Source organism: Talpa europaea (assembly GCF_964194135.1).
Source record: "Talpa europaea genome assembly, chromosome: 5".
Taxonomy (NCBI): domain Eukaryota; kingdom Metazoa; phylum Chordata; class Mammalia; order Eulipotyphla; family Talpidae; genus Talpa; species Talpa europaea.
In genome coordinates this window covers 142,430,753-142,454,372 of record NC_140071.1, presented here as the reverse complement: position 1 = coordinate 142,454,372, position 23,620 = coordinate 142,430,753, and the positions used below count along the sequence as shown (strand labels likewise).

Sequence of the window (23,620 nt, the reverse complement as noted above, 5' to 3'; positions counted from 1 at the left end):
ACGGACGAGGCTGGTCTGCCTGACTCAAGGCTCTGTGCAGAGGCTGTAGCTGGGGGAGGAACGCTGCGGCTGCAGGAGGCAGAGGCCAAGAGGGGTTGGCGAGGGTGTGGGAGACGAGGGAAAATGCTGTGAGGCGGACCCGAGTTCAAGTCTGGGCTGCCGCTGACCGCAGCGTGACCGCGGGCGGTTCTGTCCTCCTTGGGCCCGGGCCCCGAGTGCCTGGTAGACGCTGGAGACCAGGAGGCGGAAGGGTGCACAGGCATACTGCCTGGCCCATAGTAGATGCTCATCATCCATTGTCATCACGCCCTCACCACCCCCCTGTGACTGCCCCCAGACGCGGGGACGCGGCCTCCGCTTGCTGACGAGCTCTGGTCCAAGACAGGCGTGTCTTGGTGTGATCTTTGTAAGCAGATTGTGCCCAGGCCTCCAGCCTGCCCGGCCGCAGGACTCTAAATGTCGGGGCCTCCGCGCCACGCACAGGACTGTCCCCATGGGCATATCGCACCACACCCCCCAGAGGCCTCTCCAAGGCGGCGGCATGTCCCCTGGAAGGGCCTGGAAGGGACATGGCAGGTGGCCCATCCCACCTACAGGCAGGGCAAGGGCTGGCCACAGGAGATCTGATGGGCAGATGCCCAATGGCAGTGCAGTGTCCTCCAGGCCCTGCTCCCAGGCGGCCACTACCTCCCGGGGTGCAGGATGCGAACACAGACTCCAGGCCATTGGTCTCTGCGTTGCCCCCGGCCTTCCCCGTGGTCGTCCTGCTTTATGTTCCCTTTCCCAAAGACAGCTGTTCTTGGAAGGGGTGAACTACAGCTGCCCCAGCTCAGTGGACCCCAGCACCTTCACCCCTGCATTAACCCCAAAGCCCACAAGCTCTCGGGACAGGAGTAATTTGGCCACAGGGTGGGGTTTGCCAGCTTTCTGGGGGGCCAGACTTCATATGGGCAAGTCTGTTGCCCTGTCCACTGTGCCCAGGCTCCCCTGGGGGAGGCCAGCTGCTGCCCCGGGGCTCCACTTACCTGGCTGGGGCAGAGGAGAGGGGACACACAGTGGAGAACCCCAGGCACCTGTGGGGCCTCCTGGCCGCTGCCGCCCTCACCACCAAGCCCTGCTTCCCCGGGGGGTGCCAGGTGCTGCACCGGTGGCAGCCCCGCAAGGCCTGGAGGCTGCAGCCATCACGTACCCGCCAGGCTCCCTACCACCCGGCCCTGCTGCTGCATGTCCGTCTCGGCTGCACACAGCATGCCTGCTGCAGAGATGGGTGGCTGTGCCGACGTCCTGTGCGCGAGGGAAACCCCCAAAGTACAGACAGCACACGTGTGTGTGTCTGAGGATGGCGCACGTGTGTGCATGTGTGCATGTGCGTGTGCCTGTGAGTGTGCACACTCGAGCGCCCCCTCACACACTGCTGACATCCACGTGACCCCTGCCGCTCCTCGCCTTTCCGCTGGTGGTGCGTGGCTCTGGATGGGAGCCCTCTGTGTCCACCTGGTGGCCGGGCCCTCACGCCTGCCCCGAGGACGTCGCCTGCTTTCCCATGAGTGGACTAAGCCGCCAGGACCAGGCTGCTGGCCGTGCTGGGCTGGGCAAGCCCAACTGCCGCCAGCCTGCTGAGCAATTCGGGGGCATGGAGGCGCTCCTCACGGAGGGTCCCCTGCCTCGCCTCACCAAGTCCGGACCCCGGGAGCCTGCTGACACGGGGTGCCCTGCCCGTGAGCACAGCGCTCGCCCCCGCTGGGCGGGTGGCTCCGAGGGACATCGCGGTAGCGCCACGCAAGGTAGGAGCGCGACACTCAACACAGCGGGCGCTCAATAAACGTTTGTTGAATTGAGATGCGGTAAATTCAACGGGTATTTATTGAGCTCCTGCTCTGTGCCAGACGCTGTTGGGAGTGCCGGGGGCGCCACAAGGATGCGCGCAGGCTGCTGGGGGGGGTGGAGGCGCTGCTGGGGACCCGCGGGGGCCTCGGGTCACGGAGGTCACGCCATCCCATTCATGACGCCACCCGCAGACCTCACCTGCGCCGAGTCCTCACCCGTCATTCGGCCATCCCTCCACCGAGCATTCACTGAGCGCCTACTATGTGCTGGACATGATGCCAGGTGGCCTGACCCAGCCCGGGCCGCACTCCCGGGCAGGCAGCTTGCGCACTGCCAAGCTCTGTCCGTTCCTCTCTGGCGTCGGGCCGAGTCGCCGCTGCAGGGAGGCCCCGTGCGGAAAGCACGCTGTGCGTGAGACGCCGCCCCGGGCCGCGGTGCGCGACGGGCGTCCCTGTGTGTGTGCCGGGCCGGGATATCGGTGAGCCTGCGTCTTCACAGGGAGGCAGCGGGGTTTGCTCTTGTTGCAAGGAGAGGGCCTCGAGCCTTACGGGGGACCTCACTGCCCCCAGAACTCGAGGTGGCATGGGCTGCCTCCCTGGCCTGGGTGCCCCAGCCTGCTGCTGCCCACGCTCCTCTGTTCACTTTGGAGACCCCGATGTCCCTCTCTGGGTAGTCTGAGCCGTGACAGTGAGACAAGCCCCCGGGCCTGCTGGGGACCCTACTAGAGAGCTCAGCGCCCCTCCAAGGACCCCGCTCTTCCACAGGGGTTAAGTCCCCACCTCAAATGAACGTGGGAGGGATGGGAGCCGGGGTGGGGAACAAGTGCTCTGAGTTACACCCCAAGGGTGCAGAGAGGGGACTTGCAGTATGGGCTCTGTACCGCTCCCCCCCATGCTCTGGCAGCGGTGTCCCGCCTGTGTCCCCACCCGGGGAGTCTCGTGTCTGAGACATGCGGGGGGCCTGGTTGAGGCAGGACTCAGGTCAGCTGGGGTCCCTTGGTGCCTTTCGGGGCTGAGGGCTTGGAACTAGCCCCTCTGTCCCAGGTCTCTGCTCCCTGCTGGGGAGGGAGTGGCGAGTCTTCTGCAAAGACTTGCTCTCCAGCCAGATGGTCAGAGCACTTTCCACCCCTGCTCATGTCCGGCCAGCCAGGCAGGCTCAAACGCCACCTTCAGGGCCCGAGAGTGCCAGACAGGATGCCTTGGGCAAGGCCACACAACTGGGCTTCTGGACACTGGCGGCAGGGAACCCTGGTCCAGCTGAGCTTAGACATGGAGTGGGCCCATGTCAGCGCTCACAGAGCTTGATGGGACTCAGGGTCGTGTCTGCTGAGCCCCTTCCCAGGCCCAGTGCACTGGACTCTCCTCACGCCTCCTCTCTCCCTGAGGCACACTCAGCACACATCCTCTCACGGCTTCTTACATGCAGGCCCCTAGCAGACCCCCTGGCGGGGTAGGCTGCCCAGGAGCAGATGGGTCATGGCTTCCGATGCAGAAGTCCCGGGCTTCTGTCTCAGCCTGTTCATGAATAACCATTTGCCCTCATAGGGGATGCTTAGTCTCATTACCCCTCAGCCTCCCCACCTGTGAAATGGGCACATGGGTAATGGCTAGGCTTTTGGGGGGTCAAGAAAAGTCTCTGAATGTGTGAAGGGGCCTTTGGAGCCAGTGGTTCTCAACCTTAGCTGCACCTGGGGTCAGTGGGACCTTTCAGATCTACTAGTGGTTGGTCCTGCCCTGAGAGACCAACTTTAGGGGGTCTCCATAGCAACCTAGGGGATGAGGCAGCGTCAGTTCCTTACTCCCTGCTCTGCCCAAAGTATGATGGAGAAACCAGGAATAATACAGCAGACCATCCCCAAACTCTGAAGGGTGGAAAGAAGGCAGATTGGCCAAGTGCCTCAGGTCTTGAAGATACACGCAGGACCCCACACGTCATAACCCTGGCAGAGGGCCCACGGGACCAGGTGATGGTTCCCTCCCACACACCAGCACGTATGAAACACAAGGCCACTGGCACTGACAGCTCCAAGGGACACGCTCCATCCCAGCAGGGCACAGGGCAACCAGGGACCTCATCAGAACACAGGTGGTGCCCAGGTGGGCCCAGAAACCCAGAGGAGCCACAACCCAGAAAGTAAGCCAGGCCCTCGTGCTAAACCAAATAGGAGGCCGGCCTGCTGACCTCCTGCTAGTGTGCCGTCTGCCGGCACGTCCGGAGAGTCCAGGAGATCGTTCCTCCATCAAGAACCACGAAGACACAATGAGGAAAAAACACTGAGAAGAATCAGAGGCCTGGGCTCTCTGACAAGGATTTTAAGTGCTGCAACAAACAATTGCAAATACTCTTAAAATAACTGAAAAACACAGAAAAATCTCCTTGAAGAAGTAGAAGTTACAAAAGTGAAACAAATGGAAATTATAGAACCAAAAGATGAAATCAGCAAAATGAAAATTCAATAACCCAGAATACAGTTACATTCTGAAAATCCATCAGAGGAGAGAATCCATGGACTCGTAGAAGCAGAAATCACACAATCAGAACAGAAGAGAGAAAATAGCAGGGGACAAAAGAAAGAGCCTCAGAGATCTGGGGAAGAATATTTCTAGCACAGGAGTCCCAAAAAGAGAAGAGAGTGGGTCTGGAAAATTCCTCAAAGCAATAATGACTGCAAATTTACCAGATTTGACAAGATATAACCCCAGAGGATCAAGAAACTGGTGAACCCCAAATTGCAGATAGGAAAAATCCAAAGTAATTCACCCCCAAAACACACCAAAATCAAACTTCTAAAAGCTAAAGAGGGGGGCGGGCGTGGATCCTTGTAAGTGATCCTAGAGAAAGACGGGCTCACGACAGGCGAAAGCGGGCATGGATGGCGGCTGATTTCCCAGCAGAAACCTTGCAGGCCGGAAGGAAGAGTCAGAGGGCTGCTCCTGCACCGCAGACGATCTTTCATGTGAATCCTGTTGCATGTTTGATGAAAATATCCTTTAGGAATGAAGAGAAAATGAAGACATTCTTAAAGGGAAACCTGGAGAATTCTTCGCTGGCAGAATACTTGGCTGGAGGAAGCTCTCCCAACAGAAATGAAATGATAAGGGGAGTTCAGAAAGTAAAGGACATTCGGAGAGAGAAAAACACAGGTGACTGTCCCAGTATCGTTACTTTCAGGCATTTCTTAACTCATATTTGATGGCTGAAGTACAGCATACCACACCATCTTCTGTGGGTGCTCCAGGTGGGGGGAGACACCCCAAGACAATTATACCACCATGTGAATTGGGCAAAGTGGCCTACATGGAGGTGAGGTTTCTGCACTTCATGTGACTTGATAAGACACTGATGGGGATAGTAAAGCAGTCCGGGTGGCTGCAGGCTCGTGGTGCAGGACTTACGGCTTCAGGATGGTAAAGAGAGAGGTGAGGACAGCCCCCAGGCTGGTGGCTCCCAGAGCTTAGTGGGCCTCGGAATGCCCTGGAGGGGCTGAAAAAAGGATGACAATTTTATCTTAGTTAAAAAGGGTAATAAGAGGTCGAGATGGACATTATGTGATGACTGAGGGCTTGCTCCAGCAAGAAGAAATAACACTTAGGAATATGTATGCACCAAATTATAGAGCATCAAGATACAGAAAGCAGTGGAACCAGGGTGACACTGACAGCAGCACCGTAGTTGGGGGCTTCAGCACCCCACTTCTGCTGTGGACAGATCAACAAGGCAGAGGATAAATAAGGAAACAGTAGCCTTAAATGACAGACTGGATCAGCTGAGCCTACTACACATTTTCAGAGCAATCCGCCTGAAACAGCAGCATTTCTATTTTTCAGAATCTTCTCAAGGTTGGGATAGGAATCCTGAGCCAGATGCCCTGGAGGGCTTGTGAAAAACAACCAACCAAACAAACAAAAAACAGGCAGATCCTGAAACCCAGCCCCAGAATCCTGACTCAGCAGGTCCAGCAGGGCCTGGGGCTAAGAATTTGCATTTCTAACAAGCTCCTAGGTGAGGCTGATGCTGCTTCTCAGGGGCTTTGCTTTGAGAACCGCTACTCCAGCACCTGGCAAAGGGTCCCTTGGACCCTCAGCCCAACCTCCGCACCTCCCCAGGTACCTGGCTGTGTGATAATCAGGAAGCTGCTGTGCCCAGGCCTCGCCACCCCAGGGCTGGTGACCCTGGGCAGGGCCCTCTGGCCGCAGTGATACTGGAAGTGTTGTCTAGATCACCCCCTAGAGGGGGCTGGGAGGCAAGCCCCTCAGGTTGCCCACCCGAGGCCTGTCCTGCTTCTACTTCCCAGCACAACCTGCTGCGGTCAGCACCCACCCAGGGCCTCGCGTGACAAGAGGGGTCCCTGCTAAAAGAAGACTGAGAACCCTCACCTTGATCTTGTAAAAGGCCCTTCCCAGCACAATCTAGAATCTTCCCACAGGCCACCTGGGGGCAAAGAAGTTCCCGAGGAAAGGCGCTGGCCGGTGTCCCTAGGGTGGGCGGTAGAGCCTGTGCAGGGCCCACCTCACCTTGGAGGCAGGGCCTTCAGTCCGGTCCTCAGTGCCTGCACAGCCTTGCAGACACCCAGGGATGCGGCCCGCTATACCCCGGCCCTTGTGGGCAGCCCAGTGGCCCCCAGGAGTGAGGCTGGTATCTGGCCCCGATGTCAGGTACTTGGCTCAGAACTCGGGGTGGGGACCCCAGATGAAGCAGCTGTGGCCCCTGCTTTTTAGGGGTCTAGAGGCCATAGGAAGATGGCTCAGGCAGCTGGGGCACCGCTGAAAGGTTCTTCCCACAGGACGGGGTCCCCGCCCTTCCAGGGAGCCCGTGCCCTCCTTCCGGGACACACCCCGTATTCGCCTCTGAGCCAGGGGGCCTGACGGAGCCTCCACTCTGCTCTCCACACCCCGCAGTCAAAGGTGAAGTGGGAGGTCTCAGGCCTCTGCCCCCCCCACCTCAGGCCAGCTGGCCCCGAGTGGGATCCCCACAGGAGAATCCAGGACCCTATTTACTTCAAGATGCTAGAAATTCAGCTTTTCATGTGAAGATCCCTGCTGCAGACACCTCAAGATTCTTGTAACAGAGTCTCCGCGGCCTCCTTCGGTGGGTGCCGCACCTGCCGTGGGCCTCTGGCTCAGGCACACAGCCCTGCGGGACCCTCCCGGCTTGCCCAGGCCCCCGTCCACTGTCTGCCCTGGGCACCTTGGCCTGGGCGGGTGATGCCGGGCCCGGGGATTTACATACAGGTGCCAGGGGGCCAAGTTGAACTCCGTGGACCACCGATGTCCTGGGTGGGCTGGGACATCACCCCTCCTCTGCTCCTCCCTGGGGACAGAGATCATCTTCAGGGGCCCTGAGTGTCCCCCCGGGGCCCCCGGGCCTGCGTGCAAGCGAGCGTGACAGTGTGCTGTGTCTGTTTCAGGACCCCCCTATTCCAAATCTGACCCTCTCCCTGGACTTGGAAAGAATGGCTTGGACCACCGGGTAGGTACCCGCCCGCACGCGCTGTGCTAGCAGTGCCCACTGGAGCCCGGCCCGCTCCTGGCCCCACAGCGGCCTGGGCCTGCGGGCCCAACTGGGCACCTCCAGATCAGGCGGAGCCAGGCATGCCCCTCCCGCCCTCTCTGCCCTGGGCCCCGGCCCCAGGGTCATCAGCCCCTGCTGCAGCCCCTCCTGACCAAGCCCTGCTGTGCCCCAGTCCTTAAGCCTTAAAGGCTCCTTGTGGTCAGCAGTCGGGTGTTGAGCTTCTGAGTCAAGGACATCCTGCGCAGCGCTGCGGCCTCACCATCGTCACGTCCCCGAGCCTGCACCCTTGGCCCCCACGCCACCGCCTCTCCCTGTGGCCGCACCCATGATGGCCCTGGAGCCACAGAGCGGTGAGCCGACTCTGGCTCTCAGCCAGAAGGCTGGGTGGTGTCCAGGCCAAGTTTCCCGAGGGTGACCCCAGGAGTTGCTCCCTGACCCGTACCCAGGAGGCTCCAGGCCCTGTCTTGTCCCCTGCCCAGGGACCCACCCTCGCCAAGGCCCTTCAAAGCCTGTCTGGCCCCCTCGAGGTTGGTGCCCAGGGTGCCCTGGAGCAGCCTTGGTCAGTGTGTGAGGCAGGCCCAGCCGCAGGCATGGTGTCTCCAGCGGCTGAGGCCTGTTTCCCTACCTGCTCTGGGCCCAGGGCCCTGCATGGTTAACACAAGTGGCCCTGCCCCGCCCCACTAACCGCCCTGCAGTCCCGGTTGGCTGAGTCGGGGACACGCATGTGACCTGCCTCTCTGGGCTTCTCCTGAGCGCTTCTCCTTCACCATCCACAGGGAAGGTGGGGGAGGGCCCAGGAGGCAGGGCCCCCCAGCTCGGTAAATGTAAATCCTTAAGCTCAGCCTTTGGGGTCCTGAGGGCACTGGGGGAGCTGGGGGTGTTCTCTAGCGGGCAGGAGACTGCAGTCTCCAGCCTGCCAGGCCGCCCCTTACCGCGTCCCGGTGCCCCGCCTCCGTGGCTGTGTCCCGGGCGCCCTGGGCTGTGCGTGCTCCAGGAGCCCCCCTTTTGACTCCTGTGCTGGCCCCTCAGCTGCAGAAGAGGTCACAGCCTCCAGACCCCTGCCCCCATGTCTGGGGCGGCCGTGGGGCGTGGTCTTTCTCCCCCGCTGGCTGGACCTGAGCAGACGGAGCTGGCCTGCAGGCGGGAGCCACCCGTCGGGGTCCCCCGAGACGGGGGTGGGGGGCTCAGCTCTCACATTGCCCTTTGGCCAGGGGGCGAGGCCTTGGCGTGGGGGCCCTTGTCCAGCTGGCCTTCTAGGTGCTTCTTCTCGCTAAGCCTCCAAGCGTGTGATCCTGTTCCCAGGGCAGCCCGTGGCTGCTCTCCGGGGCCCACCGGGAGATGTGCCCGGCACGCCCTGCACTCTTAGCCACTGGCTGCGTTGTTTCCCGCCTGCTTCCACTTCCAGAGGGGGGTACGGTGGGTTAACATGAAGGACAGACCTGTGAGCCCCCAAACCCACTAATACCTAATCAAAGGAGGGGGGACCGCAGGAGAAAATCACATCAGACACAGAGGGACGTTGTTGAGAAAGGCAGCGCAGTGCCGCGAGCGTGCCCACGGCCATGGCGGGGCCAACGGCCGGCGCGGGGCCAGCGTGGGGTCCCGGCGGCAGGGCGGGCAGGACGCTGTCCCTTGGGCCTTCCCGGTTCCTTCTGGGAGGGCTCGTGACCAGGGGTCAGCCCCACCGGGCCCGGGTCTTCTTGCGCCTGACGTGAGCTGTAGCAGGAGAGAGCAGAGGCCGCCGTGAGCCTGCGCTCCCTTCCCATTGCTGGCGGCCCCAGGAGGAGTTGTCAAAACACAACCTTGTGAGCGGAAGCGCTCACGGCCCGAGTGTTGGCTGGTGGGAAGTCGCTTCTCGGCGCTGCGCCGTAAGGTGGGTCATCCGTGCCCAGCTCGGGGATTGCAGTGAGGACCGGTGCCCAGAGGCCGCTGGCACATGTGGCAGGGGCAGGTCACTCACTACCTTCACGTGCTCCGGGCCTCTGCAGACTGCAGGGGTCTCCATTAGTTTGCTGCTTTGGGGCTCCCAGGGCCACCTCAGCTCTCGCTCTTGCTGGCCCGTGGGCCGGGCGGCCAGAGACGCCCCGCACAGGAAGGGAGCCCGCACACCTGGCTCGGGAGGGCTCGTGGCTCCCCCTGCTCCGGCACAGGTGGCCCCCGCAGCTGCCCCTCCTCCCTCCTGATGCCAGCAGCCCTGGACAGCCAGTGGGGAGCCCCCCAGCCCCCCTCCCACCCCTGCCAGCCGCGTCCTGTGATGCGGAGCAGCGGCACCAGGGGGCGGCATTTCTCTTCCGCGGCCCAGGCGGGCAGTGGAGGCGGGTCCTAGGGAGGTTTGCCCGGCCAGAGGACGGTCCCAGCCTGGACAGAGGGCGTTGGGACCTATCAGTGTCCTGGGAAGACGTCTCTCCAATGCTTCCGGAAAACTCCTGAGAGAAGACTTCGACGGGAGGTGGTGGAGGCGAAGGTGAGGGCGTGAGGACGGCTGGCTGGGCCCGGGCCTGGCTCAGAAGACGGTCAAACGTGCCTTGTTCTCATGCGGTCGAGAAATCAGATCAACACCAGAAAGTTCGTGATGAGCAAAGCACCAAAAATGTCAGTGAGGACCAGCTCCAGCCGCCGCTTCCCGACTCACCGCCCCGGCCCAGGCTGCGCCCCAGCCCCCCACCGCTCTCGGCAGGCCCAGCGCTGCCCTGGGCCTCCTGCCCCCGACTCGGGCGGAAGGCGGAGCTCTCTGCAGCCTGCCCCCGCCTGGCCCCTAGAGCCAGGAGCCGCACTGTGACAGGGGGCAGCGCAGAAGCACTTTCCCTAGAGCGAGACCCCCGGGGCGAAGCGTGGCCTCCCCTTTATCCGCAGGGCTCCCTGGGAAACTTGCCCCACAGCAGCTGCAAAGGCCTGCATTGCCCGGCCAGACAGTGCGTCCGCCTTTGGGGCTTGTGCGGCGCTGGCAGCCTCCAGGCAGGACCGGCAGATGGGGCGGGACCCCGAACTTGAGGGTGTTTTCCAGGTGGACAAAGGGAGAGCGCCCCAGACGTGGGGGTCCTGGTGCGCTGGATGTCGGGAGGCGAGGCTGGGGAGGAGGTGGTGGGCTCTCGGCCCCCGCCTCCCGGGCCTGCCGCAAGCACCCAGGGCAGGCTCCATGCGGGGCCTCAGAGACACGGCGTGAGCCCGGGGCCGGCTTGGGGAGCAGCACCCCCGCCCGAGGCCACGGTGCCAGCTGCCATGTGCAGGTCCTGTGGCTAGAAACCCCTGGGGCCAGCACCGAGCACCCCCTGAAGGCGGCAGGGGTGCCTGACAGCAACTAGCCCCTCTGGAGGAGGAGGCAGGGAGCCCCTGCCCGCGTGATGCCAGCTGCCGCGCGGGGTGACCGCACCCACTGGAGCCGCGCCAGGCGCTGAGGGGCCACCCCTGCCCACGTCAGGACCCAGGTGCCTGCCCTGCTGCCCTCTCTCTCTTTCTCTTCCAGAATGCCACTCTGGCCCCTTGCGGAGCAGACCTGGATGCCAGCTGGGGCACGAGAGGTACAAGGCACGGGACCCCGTGGTCTCTGGCTGGGCAGGGGTTGCCGGCCGGGTCACAAGTCTAACTCTGAAACACCCTTGGGCCTGGCAGAGGCCCCCAGCATCACATGGCGGGGCCTTGAGGGTGCACCCATGTCCCGCGCCTCCAGGAAGGGGCAGTTTGCCTCCGTCCTGCCATGCTCGGGTGCTTCCTCGCACCCAGGTGCATGCGTCGGTCGTCCCGAACGCAGGTGCTCCCTTCTCTCCAGGTGCGCCCTCTCCACCCGTGAGGGCCACCGTCCTGACTTGTCGGTCGTGGGGGACCCCTGGGAACAGGGACCTGTGTCGCCATCCCATGCCTGGCAGCCCCACACCTGCTCTTATAGCCCGTGGCTCTGGGGCAGCGGGTCGGGGAGACGCCTGGTCCGCGCTGTCCTTTGCTCCTGCTCCCGGGCCGCCTGGGTGGCAGGCCGAGGGCTGTCACGCACACTGGTGTCCCTGGGGCGGCCTGGCCTCGTGGCCCCCCTCGTCCTCAGGACAGCAGGTGCATGTGGGGTGGAGCTGGCATCCGCTGCTGCCACTCTGGGGGCCTCCAGGCCCCGGGCTCAGGGCCAGCATGTCCAGGAGCCCATTGCCGCTGCTGACCTGAGCCCGGCGGTGCTGGCTTTCAGGGAAGCGTCCCGCGTGCTGCGCGGCCCCGGCCACGGGCGCTGAGCCTGGAAGGGGACATTGAAATGGCAGTGTGTGGCGCTCGGGCTTGCAAAGGGGGAGCGAAAGTAGAGAGCAGAGAGTGAGGCTGTCCGCCCGCCGCACCTGCCAGCTCCCCACTCCTGGGCGCAGGCGGCCACGGAGCCCGTGCGCCTCGGCTCCCAGTCTGGCCTCCAACCTCGACCGTGCCTCCCGCTCAGCCCCGCAGCTCTGAGTGTCGGTGCCCCGCAGGCCCGTGCTTGGGGAGCCCGCAAGGCAGGGGACTGTGGGGGCGGGAGACCGAGCAGTGACCGGGGGCCTCGCAGGGCGGGGCACCCTTAGGGACCGGGGTGCCGGGGCCCGGGAGCCCACACCTGGCCCAGCTGCCTGCAGGGGTGGGCGGGCGTCCGGGCTGAGGGCTGCCCCGGACAGCCCAGCACGTTCTAAACCGCCCTGTGGTCTCCGCTTTCTCTTACAGAGTACAAGGTAAGGGGCTGCCGCTCCCGCTGACCTGGCGCCGCCGCACCTGCCCAGGTTAAAAGCTCCTTTGTTGTGCGTCCCTGCGAGTGTGTGTCAGAGCAGACGCCCGTGTGCCGCCCTCGGCCCAGCCGGGCCTGGCAGGCCGCTGCCTGGGATGAGCCTGCGTTTCTCCCCGCAGATCTACCCGTATGACGCCCTCATCGTCACCAACAGGATCCGCGTGAAGCTGCCCAAGGATGTGGACCGGACGAGGCTGGAGGTACGGGGTGGGCTCAGGCGGGGCTCCGCCTCTGGCTGGGGCTGTGCAGGGCAGGAGCTGGGCGACGCATGCGGGCCGGAGGGGCTGTGGGCCGCCGAGCGGCTGTGCAGGGCCCGACGGGGTGGCGGTGGCCGGGGGCTCTGTGGCCCCGTCCCCCTCGGCCCAAGAGGCGCACACGGCCGGCCTGGAATAACTCGCCAGTCGTCGGGGCTGGCTCTAGGGTTGGAAGTGCTCACAGGGTGTGAAGGTGGGCCTGGAGGCGCCTGTGGCTCCCGTGGCTGGGCACAGAGTAGGTGCTGGGCACTCAGTAGGTGCTGGGCGTGTCCCACCAGTGCCAGAGCCCCGAGACTGCCCACCTGCCCGGGGCGGCTTGGGAGGCTGCCAGGAGGGGAGCAGTTGGGGCATGTCCAGGGCACCCGCAGAGCCTGCCTGCTTGTGAGGGCTGCCAGGAGGCTGGACCTGAGCACGGGTGGGGGTGCCCAGTGCGTGGGAGGAAGTGCCGCTGACCTCAAGGTGGGCAGGACCCTCGCCAGCCAGGGAGAGTGTGGAAGGCAGTGCCTGGGGCCCTTAGGCCACGGGACTCCTGAGTAGAGGCTCCGAGGGGTCTGCAGCTGCATCGGGACAGGAAAGGCTGCCGGGGACTGGGCATGACGCCCTGCAGTGACCAGCTGTGCGGCCTGCAGCCCTGACTACCACACCCCTGCTGAGGACGTTGCTGCCCGCCGGGGGTCCCTGTATATGCAGTCCACCCGGGTCCCCTCGTCCAAAGCCTGGGAAACAGCAGCCTCCGGGCCCCTGAGCTGACTGTCCTGCAGCTGCGCAGCCAGTTTGACCTGGAGGAGCAACATCCCCGGTCAGGCTCGGCCACAGGCCCACCCTGGGTCAAGGGGGCTGCTGATGCCACCTGTGGTCAGGGAAGCAAGTGTTGGACTACACCAGGCAGCAGGTGTCCAGCTGCAGGGGGTGGGAAGCAGAGGCCAGGGCAGGCTGAAAGCCCTCAGCTGCTCAGGCACCGTGCAGCCCCCGGGAAGTGCTGGACCTGGAGCCGGACCAAGGGCCCCATAGCCGAGCGGTCCGGGTCTTCGGCTGGGAGGTGGCAGTTCAGTGGGCCTCTGGCCCTTACCCCGGAGAATGGGGAAGCCGCTGAGATTTCTGGCCTCTTAGCACAAGTGCGGGTCACCGTGGGGGCTGGAGCAGGCACCCCAGGCAGGGAGCCCCGTGTGCTCGCCTGGCCCTGCTGCCCGGCTCGGATGCCCTCCCAGAGTGCCACTGTGCAGAGGAGCCGGAAGGCAGTGGGGCCCCCCACGTGCAGGGGTGCCCACCCCGGTCTGGAAGGTGGCCCTGGGCAGCCCCCGGGCCTCATGCCGCACAGTTCTGCCTTCTCTGCAGGGTGTGCTCCTTGGCTCTGCCAAGTCCTGTCCTTGTTCATTGTGCAGCCGTCCCCAGCACAGGCGCGCTCTGTGAGGCGCGCTCGGCCGAGGGCGCTGCCGCGGAACTGGGGCCGGAACCCCCCAGGGCTCCGGCTCGAGCCCCTTTGTCCCTCGAAGGGTGGTGCCTGCGCCTGGCCCGCAGTTGCTGGGCTGCCCCTCCCGGGGTCGGCATGCCCTGAAGTCTTGACCACTGTCCTCTGTCCTGCTGGGCAGGGTGAGACGCGCCGAGCAGTCCAGCGTGCGCGTGGCCTTCCCGTGACCCGAGCGCCACGGAGTGGGTTTCCCCGGCCGAGTCTCCAGAGCACACCCCGCCCTCCCCGGGAGCCCCGGCCAGCTGGCGGCTGGGCGTGGCACGGGCGCGCTCCTGGGGCGTGGGTGCTGGGGGCGCTCACGGGGCTCAGGCTGGCAGGCGAGGAAGCGCCCAGGTGAGGTCGGGGGAGAGAGCTTTATTTTAACCTAAAAGCAGTTCAGAACTGCCCAGAAGGCTGAAAAGGAAGCCATAGACCCCCGGTGCTGCTGAGTCAGAGCCCTGCTCCTCCGCAGGGGCCGCCTCAGGAGAGCCCCCCTGGCACTGCCCAGGCCCTTCCACCCCGCGTTCTCCTCTTCAGCCTGATCCCCCCTTCAGCCCCCCCCAACCCCCCTCCGAATGTGGCTCCGCCCAGAACTTAAGCACCTGTAGGGTGTCACATGCAGAGCCCCTGCCAGGCAGGCCGGTGGGCGGGGTCCAGCAAAGGTGAGACTTGGGGGGCACATAAGCAGTCTCTGCCTGGACGGACACCTCCTTCAGTGTTCGAGGCAGGCGATGGGTCCTTTCTGCAAAGTGTTGAGCGGACCTGTTTGTGAGGTGACTGTGCCAGGCAGGGGAGGGCGCCGGGATGCCTGGTGAGCAAAAGCTGCCTGGCCCTGCCCTCAGTCTTGGCCGACGGCCGATGGAGGCAGACCCCAGACAGCTCGTCTCTTAGGAGAACGCATGTGGCTATCCAGAGATAAGGGCACCAAGGGGCAGGGACGTGGGATTTTGTTAAACTTGGTTAAAAAGTAAGTGAGTGCAGCAAGCATGTGTGCATGTGCGAGCAAGCGTGTGTGTGTAAGGGGCGAGGGCAGGAGGAGGAGAATGCCAGGAAGTGTACGCTGCATGTGCAGGGGCCCCGGGGCAGGTCGCCTGGGCTTTCTGAGGGGCCTCTGGAGGAAGGCCGCAGCTGTGCCGGGGCAGGTGAGGGGGCCCACAGGCCACGGCTTGAGGGATCTGGACCCCGTGACATGGTTGCTGCAGGCTGGAGCCCTGGCTGTAAGTTGCGGAGCGCATGACCAGGGTTGTAGTGCAGGCGGCAGTGTGGAGGGACGGGGCTGGCTCTGTGGCTGCAGCTGGGGTGTCCAGGCCAGAAGTGGCTGGACTCGGGCCGAACCAGGGAGGTGGAGTAGCAGCGCTTGGTGACAGGGCTGCCCGGCGGTGAGGATGGGATGTCCCTGGCGGAGGAAGAGACCCCAGCTCTGCGGAGAGTGACACTTGGCTTGACGGGGCTTGGCTGAGTGAAAGGCACTGCGTGGGGACCTGGCGGCGCACAGTGGGTGCTTTGTCTGCAGGGGCGGCTCGTGGAGGAGCGTGAAGGGGGCAGGGTGAGGCTCAGACTTCCCAGGGAGGCGCGTCTCTCCTGCGAGCCTGCGTGCTGGTCAGTGAAGGTGGGGTCCTGGTGCCGGGGCCCGAGCCGCGTGGCCCACAGGCCCTCCCTCACTGGGCAGCCACTCTTGAGGGCCAGCCGCACAGAGCTCCCAGCCTGGCAGGGTCCAGGGGCCTCTGGCCTGAAGCTCCGCTCTGCAGGCCTCTGCCAGGCCCTGACAGACACCCCATTTTGCTGGTGTTGGCCTCCTGGTGCCATTACTGGAGAAGGTCTCAGTGTGGGGCGGCGTGTCCTCGCCACGCAGCCCCAGCCCAGAAACACAGGCGTGCTCCAACAGCCAGAGCTGCTCCCGGCCATGCCAGTCTGAGCTGAGCTTACGGGGGACAGTGGACATTTAGGATGTGGCTATTCCGACAGGTGCTCAGCCCGACCTGCAGCGTACGGGTGCCGGCCTCGTGCCGAGGCCTCGCCGGGTTTCCCTTTCTGGAGGTGCCTGCGGAGAGGCCCAGGCGGTGCCCTTGCTGAGTCCTGCGTCCAGCTCTGGGGGCAGCAGCGCGCGTTGAGGCTGGTTTACCCGCTCGGGCTGCAGGTGGGGGGCCTGTTCAGACTTCAGGTCTGTGAAGGTGGCTCTGCACTCCTGCCTGTTAGCGGGGAGGACGGCCCCAGAACATCTCACTCTGGGTGGGGGCGCATGCCGTCCGGTCTCCGTGCCTTTGCTGTGTGACTGGGGCAAGTCACTTACCCGCTCTGAGCCCGACTCCTCGGCCCCCAGTGGCATCGCCAGGCCTGCCCTGAGGGGCCAGCGGCACGGACCATGAGCTAGCCCAGCTGCATGCACAAGTCCACCATTTTGTCCAGGTCACCCCCACTTTCCGCCTGAAAGCGAGACCCTTGGAGGGGGATTCTGTAGGCAGGAGCCCAGGGCGCAGGAGAGGGGAGTCTGGGATGCAGGATGGGGAGACAGATCTGGGTCCAGGTGTCGTTGAGGCCCGGGCTGTGCTGTCTTCCGGGTTGGTGACAGTCCGCAAATAAATTCCTGTCCCCGCCTCCCGACACACACAACACACAGGCCCCTCTGCTCCCAGGGGGGCATGTGTGTCCTGCAGGCCCTTGGGGGACACGGGATGCGGCTGGGTTGTGGTGGCCACTCACTGGCGGGAGCTGGCTCGCCTGGCTGTGGCGAGTCTGAGGCGGGCGGGCGGGCCCAGACTGGCCTGGGGCAGCAGGAGGGGCACTGGGGGCAGAATCCTGTCTCTGGAAGCTCCCGTGTTTGCTCTGAGGGCCCGCAAGGGAAGGAGCCCCTCACCAGGAGGATAATCTTAAAGTCAACAGCCCGTAGCCACCTCTGCTAGGTGCCTCGACAGCCTCATCTGTGCTGCTTCGGCCAAACCAAGGGCCCCTGGGCCCAGCCAGGCTGACTCCTGAAGAGGGTCCCCCAGGAAGGCTGGGGTCACGAGGGACAGGCAGAGGCGTGCTGTCTGGGGGCGCAGGGCCCACGCCCTAGCTCCCACTCTCCTGTGCTTCCCAAGCCGGCAGCTGGACTCCCTGCAGGGGCCAATCTCCTCCACCGGACCCCAGGCCAAGCTGGACCCCTGCCTGCTCAGCAGGAGCCCCTCAGGTAGAGGTTGCCTGAGAGGTGCCTCCGCTGCCGCTGCCGCTGCCGGGGGAGCTGGAGAGGGTCTCCTTTGTGCAACTCATCTGACTGGTCCGTTGAGAACCTGCAACCGAGAGGCCTGCGGAGTCGCAGGAGCCCGGATGACGGTGGTGCGGTTCCCGCACGAGGCTGGGGCTGAGTCCAGGGGCCAGGCCAGGCGGCAGAGAACGCAGGGGGAGGGCCAGAGCGAGCGGGGAGCCTCGGGGAGAGTAAGGTGGGCAGACAGCTGCGAGGCGGGGAGGAAGTCGGGAGGCAGGGTGGCAGCGGGGTGAGGCACAGACTTAGTTCCAGGGAGGCAAGTGGGAGGGGAGACCCAGTCAACAGTCAGCCCTGCCTGCCCTCAGGAGCCAAGAGCCACACTAGGCACTGAGGGACCCGCTTGGCTGGCACAATCCAGGAGGGCTCCCTGGAGGAGGGCACATTTGAGCTGGGCCCTGTAGGATGGGGAGGAGCCCCTGTGGGGAGTGGCAGAAGGAGCACCGCCGGCCCCCTAGGCAGCAAAGAGCCTGGCATGTTCCAGAACCTGTAGATGCCCATGGCGGATAGAGTGGTGGTGGGAGACGGGCCAGGCCATGGTGCTGCAGGGCCTCGAGGCCCCCTGAGAGGGTCACTCCACCTTCAAGCCTGAGTGGCTCCATCCACAGAAGACCGTGCACGGGGCGCCGGGCACTGCCTCGCAAAGGGGTGCTCTGGCAGTCCCCAAACAGCATGGCCATTTCCATGTGCTGATGATGTCATTATGGTGGTATTGCTATGATAGTGATGTCATCGTGACATGATGTCATTGAGAAGATGATGTAATTATGTAAACCATTATTACATGTTGACAACGATGTGACAGCAACGTCATCTGTGGTGTTGGGGACCGTCTGCCAAGAGGGCTGAGGCTTCAGAGAGGGTCTGGGGGAACCCAGGATGAAGGGGTGTAGGGAGCGCAGGATGAGCAGTGCAAGGGCAACATGGGGATGGGGTACAGGGGAACACAAGGATGGGGAGCGGAGGGAACTCAGGATGGGAGTGCAGGGGGGACTCAGGATGGGGGTGCAGAGGAACCCAGGGGCCGCAGCCCCACCCTTCCTGCCCCAAGGGCCCGGCGGCACCTCGCTGACCATTGCCCTCTGCTTCCTCCTTTTCCTTTGAAGAGACACTTGTCCCCGGAGGAGTTCCAGCAAGTGTTTGGGATGAGCGTGGAAGAGTTTGAGCGCCTGGCCCTCTGGAAGAGGAACGACCTCAAGAAGAAAGCCCTGTTGTTTTGAGGGGCTCCTGACCCACACCGCAGCAGAGACAGGGACCCCAGGCGGCAACCATGCACTCCTTCCTATTGCACCGGCTGAGGCTTGTCTGTGTGGACAGGGTGGGCGGTGGGCACCTGGCCGGGCGGGGCTGGGATGGAGGGGCTGGCGAGGCCCCGGGAGGGGGAGCCTGCTCCCGCCTGCAGGTCGGGGCCCAGACACCCAGCTGTGCGCCGCCCCTTCCAGCTCTGGCTTGGCCCCCAGAGATGCTGCAGAGTAGCTGTTGCAGGAGACAGAGTCCCTCTAGGAAACCGCAGCCCCTCCCGCCCCGCGCAGCGCCGGGCCTGGCCCTGGGCACGGGGCGACCGCTCCAGCCGGGGCACCCACGCGCTCACGCACAGGCTCGCGCCCCCACAGCCTGCTCCACACAGGGCGCACGGCTCGCAGGCCTGGCCCGGGCCTGGCCGGGGGGGCGGGGGGGTGCGGAGCCGGGCTGCACGCACCGGCCACGCGCCTCTGCCGGACAGCGTCGGCCCGCCCCGGCCCCCGCCTCGCACACTGTCTTCCTCCCACGCCGTCCCTAGATGCCTACATATCTTTAAAGTCACAGAAGTTTTTATTTTATTAACAATATAGCCTACGAACCTAAGATGACGTATCTAAAGAGCTTCACCCCGGCCACCGCAGGGGAGGCTCCGGCCTCACCCCGCCCGCCCGCCCCGGCTGCTCCCCTCACTCGGTGTGTCCTCCACGCGGACCCTCGCCCGTTGCCCGGCTGCTCCTCGCCTCTTCTCCGTGGCACGCCGCGTGGAGGCAGACCTCGCGCACACGCGTGGGCAACCACACGCGTGCGCTGTCTGCGTGGGCCGTCGCCTCCACCTCTGGCTGGCCGTGGTTCCGCGTCGGAGAGCCGGCATCCTCTGAGGCCGCGGCCCGGGGGGAGGGATGCCGCCCGCCAGCCAGACGCCTGCGCCTCCGTGATGTGGCCGGGGCCCCCTGCCCGGCACCGCCCCGCGGCAGCACGCCCCCCGGGCCGACCCAGCCGCGCGCCCATGGAGGGGCTGCGCCGCCCCCCGCTCTGGCCTGGCGGGCAGCGCCCCGAGGCCACCCGGGAAGCCGGGCCTGCCCCTGGGGACCGCGCTCCTGGCACGGAATGTTCTGCGCGCGGGAGGCTCGCCTCACCAAGACGGTGTCACCACGGCCCGTCGCCCAGTCTTCCACGGAGCACCCGTGTGTCCCGCTGTCCCCAGGTCCATCCTCCGCGCCTGCCCGGCTCGCCCCGGCTCCTCACGCCCGCTGGGCCGGCCATGGCGACTCTTAGCTCCCACCGCTTCCTTCCCTTTAGCGAGCTGAGCCCGGCGCCTGGAAACCCCCGCGTTCTCATCCGTGCAGTGTCACGTCGGGTCAGGGGAAGCCTGGAAATAAAGGACGATGATCACAACTCGTGCCAGCAGGAGGCCACTTCTTTAAACACGCGGCGCTTCTCTCGGCCAGGCCCCTCTGCGGCTGCAGCCTGGGGACAGTGGCCACAAGTGGCCTTGGATGTGGGGTGGCGCCTTGGCCAGGCTGCCAGGGGGGCGGGGCGCAGAGCCACACAGGACGCCCCCTCGGAGTCTCAGAGGCTGAGGCGGAGGGGCCGGCCCTCTGCAGTCCAGGAGCGCACACGGCCGACAGAGGCTGTCCCCACGAGGCTGGGGCGACAGCACCCCAGGTTGATGGCTGCCCTGTGGAGGCCCCAACACAGCCCAAAGGTCAGGGAAGGCTTTCTGAGAAGGTGCTGCCCGGGCTGAGGTCTGACGGACGAGGACGGCGGTGGGTGGGGCCCTGGCAGGCGCGGCAGCTGTCCCTGGGCCTGCCCCTTAGTGGCGGGGGCTGCCGTAACCAGTGGGCCCCGGGCCTGCACGGCAGCCGCTTGCTCCTCACAGATCTGACCCCTGACCCTGCAGCCGCCCCCAGCTCACGGCATCCTCTCCTCCGCCAGCTGCTCTTCCTGGAGGGCGCTGATCCCGTAGGGAGGGCTGCACCTGGCGACCCACCACCGCACTGGCCAGGCCTCACGTGTGGCCTCGGGGACACGAGGGCAGCCCCTCGCAGCCTCCGGTCTTACTCCACTGACAGCGAGCCTGTCCTCATGGCGCTGCCCACCCGCCTTGTAAAGGCCGACCCACACCCAGTTATGCAAGTAGGAGCCCCAGCCTCCCTGGCCCCAAGGACTGCCCACCCAGAGCCGGCCTCAGCAGCCCGCAACGCCCCGTCTCGCAGCCCCCACGAACGGCCCAGAAAACACTGAGAGCAGAAGTGCAGTGTTACCAGGGGCCCCGGATGAGGGGACCCCGTCGCTCCGCCATCGCTCTGCCCTAGTCCAGCTACCCTGGGCGACACCGCGGCTCCCTGGTGGGCCTCTGTGCCCACTCATGCACCCCCGTCCCCGCCGGCCCTTGGGCTGCGTCTGTCCAGCAGGCACGTCCCAGCCTCACCACCCTCTGGGTTTCTGCGGGCGTGGCCGCTGCATCCTGGGGCCTGGCTTCTCCCGGCGGCCCTTGGCTCGCGCAGGTAGACACTGCCCGTCCAGCGGCAGCCAAGGGAGCCGCCGAAGCCCCTTCCCACGGGGACTGTGGCAGGAGAAGGGTCCCCAGGGTCCCAGAATCCAGCCCCACAGGCCAGTCCCCGGGGAGGTGCAGAAGGGGCCAGCAGCCTTCACCCCTCAGCCCTCACTAGACACCCCCACCTGGGGTCCCCTCGATAAAACTGTGAGACAGATGCTTCCAAAATCCCCACTGCACAGAGGGGAAACCGAGGCACAGGGCAAGGCGAACTAACCTGCAGGGAGGCCCCAGTGTCGCGGTGGAAGACCCAAAGCCCACACCCTGGCTTGGTGACGGGCGTAGCGCCTCCCCTGACCTCTGGGCTGCGTTGGGGCCCCCTGTCCCTCCACAGGGCAGCCATCAGCCTGGGGTGCTGTCACCGCAGCCTCGTGGGGACGGAGTCTCTGTCCGGCAGAGCACGTGTGTGGCTGCGGGAAGCCCCGGCGTGCTGGGGAGGGACAGGTGGGGGGGCCGGGAGGGGCCCAGGCACATGAGGAGGGGTGTGGACTCCTTGCCCAGGAGGTTGCCCGGTCTGAGCTGGACTCGGGGCCCCAGTGGTGTAGATAGTGGGAGTGGACAGCAGGGGCGGAGCCCAGGAAGCCTGGCCGGCGGTGCTGAGGCTGCTTGCGGTCACCCTTAGTCCCCAGGATCCCTGGGAGGCCACCGGCAAGGCGCTGAGCATCTGCGTTGGAGCTCTCCCCCGGGCAGGGCGGTGCCTCCGTCCTTGAGCTGCTGGCCCTCAGGGCAGGCACCCACACCGTCCCCCTTCCGCCCGCTCCTCCAAGTCAGTCACCCAAGCCTTCTGTCTGCTCGTCCAAGGTCTGGGAGTCACGACCCAGATGAGGTTGTCCAGGCAGCCCCTCAAGGAACAAGACTTTCTGAGAATGTGGGCCTTCTGCATTGGGGTGGGGGGGGGAGGGAGGGAACAAGGAAACCCAGGCACCGGAGGGTGGGGTATGGGGGGACATCAGGAGGCCAGAGTGACCAGGAGCATCTGGAGGCAAGCGCCCCCACCAGCTCCCCACCAGAGCTGCAGATGCATTTCCCTGAGCTCGGCCAGGGCCCGGCTCCTGCTGGCTGTGCGCTGCAGGCAGTCCAGGGCCAGGGGGACCGACAATGCACCCTCCACCGAGCCTATTGTCTGGAGGGATGCTTGCGTGATGTCACATGCCCAAGGGTGACCCCCACCCTTGCCAGACTACCAGCTGGAAGGTGCCCTGGGGCCTGCCTGCTCTGAGGAGGGGCTCACATTTGGCAGGCTTGGGGGGGGCCCTCTGGGGTGTCTCCCGCAGCTGTCTTTGGTCCCCTTCCTGGGGAAAGGGATTTTTAAGGTAAGACTTGAAGGGCGAGTAGGAATTGGCTGGGTTCAGAGAGGTGCGTCAGGCCGAGGGGGTCATGTGCCAAGTAGCTGGCGTCCCAGCTTTTGTGGCCCCTGAGGATGCCCCCTAGCCTGAAGGATGGGGAGTCAGGCCTCCCGTGGTGTGAGTGTGTGTGTGTTAGTGTGTGTGAGTGGCCCCTGTGTGTGCCGGTGTCCCTGTGTGTGGGGCAGGCCCAGCCAGTGTCAACATCTCCCCACCCCCTCCCCGTACTCCCAGGACCCTCAGGGCACCAGCCCCTGCTCTGCACGCAGAAGTGAATCACCACGGGTCCCCTGCCCTCTCCCAGTGGGGGCCACTTCCCTGGGGTGAAAACCACTCAGGCGGGCCAGGCCCGTGGGTGCTGAGCCGGGGTGGGGGGAGGCTCAGGGAGCCTTCCAGACTTGGGCCTGAGCAGCTGCTGGGAGGCCGAGAAGAATGTGGAGGAGCAGGTTGGGGACTAGGTTGGGGACTGCGGGTGAAGCCTGCATTTGGTGGAGACCTTGGAGATGCCCCCTGGGCAGCCAGCTGGACCCACAGACGCTGGGCCCGGGGAGGCACTGGCCGCCCCTGGGGAGCGGATGGCGTTTCCAGCCCGGAGGCCTGGGGGCCTCCCGCCAGAGGGGAGCAGAAGGGCCCCCTGGCCGCGCCCAGCCCCTAAGCGCAGGGCTGGGCGGGCGCCTGTGCACCCCGGACCCCTCCGGAACTGCGCCAGGCAGGGCCGGGCACCCGAGCGTGGGTCACGTGCCTCCGAAAGGTCAGACGAGGATGGCGGTTTCGGAGACGGGGCCTGGTCAGGGTGCGGGGTTCAGGGTGCGGGGTGACGTGCGGGCGGGAAGACCCCCACAGCTTCTGGGCCGGAAGGGAAGTGACGATCTCCCCTTCTTCGGGGAGGTCCAGTGCGGCCCGCCCGCCCGCGCGCCCTTCGCGCTGCCCAGGTGTGTGCTGAGTGGCTCTGCCAGGTGGCCCGGCCGCGTGGCTTGGGCAGCAGGTGCCCCTGCGCCCCGGGACTCAGTTTCCCTTTCGGTGCTGCAGCCTGTTTCCTGCCCGGGCCCCTGCAAACCCGCTGCGCGCGTGGCTCGGGCGCGGCCTGCTGAGATGACCAGGGCACCCGCGGCTGCCCGGGGGCGGGGGCGCGGCCCCCCCAAACCCCCAGCCGCGTCGCCCCCCAACCCCCCCAGCCCCGCTGACCCCCCAGCCCCGCCCGCCCCCAGCCCCGCCCCGCCCCCAGCCCCGCCCGCTCCCAGCCCCGCCCCGCCCCCAGCCCCACCGCCCCCAGCCCCGCCGCGCCCCCCCAGCCCCGCCCCGCGACCCCCAGCCCCGCCCGCCCCCAGCCCCGCCCCGCCGCCCCCCCCAGCCCCGCCCTCCCCAGCCCCGCCGCCCCCAGCCCCGCCGCCCCCCCAGCCCCGCCGCCCCCCCAGCCCCGCCGCCCCCCAGCCCCGCCGCCCGCCGGGCGCGCCCCGCCCCACCTCCCTTTGTTTCCC

General features: G+C 65.6%; 1 protein-coding gene across 1 annotated transcript in view; it reads left to right on the top strand.

The window, feature by feature from the left end:
- Positions 1 to 18,220, top strand: part of ABLIM2 (actin binding LIM protein family member 2) — a gene marked incomplete at both ends in the record, with an annotated part of 55,144 nt that extends 36,924 nt beyond the window's left edge. Inside the window, 5 exons of the mRNA XM_084233035.1 lie at positions 7,235 to 7,296; positions 10,802 to 10,856; positions 12,001 to 12,008; positions 12,181 to 12,261; positions 18,107 to 18,220. Coding sequence (XP_084089161.1) covers positions 7,235 to 7,296; positions 10,802 to 10,856; positions 12,001 to 12,008; positions 12,181 to 12,261; positions 18,107 to 18,220 — 320 coding nt within the window. The remainder of the gene's footprint in view (positions 1 to 7,234; positions 7,297 to 10,801; positions 10,857 to 12,000; positions 12,009 to 12,180; positions 12,262 to 18,106) is intronic.
- Positions 18,221 to 23,620: the final 5,400 nt, after the last annotated feature.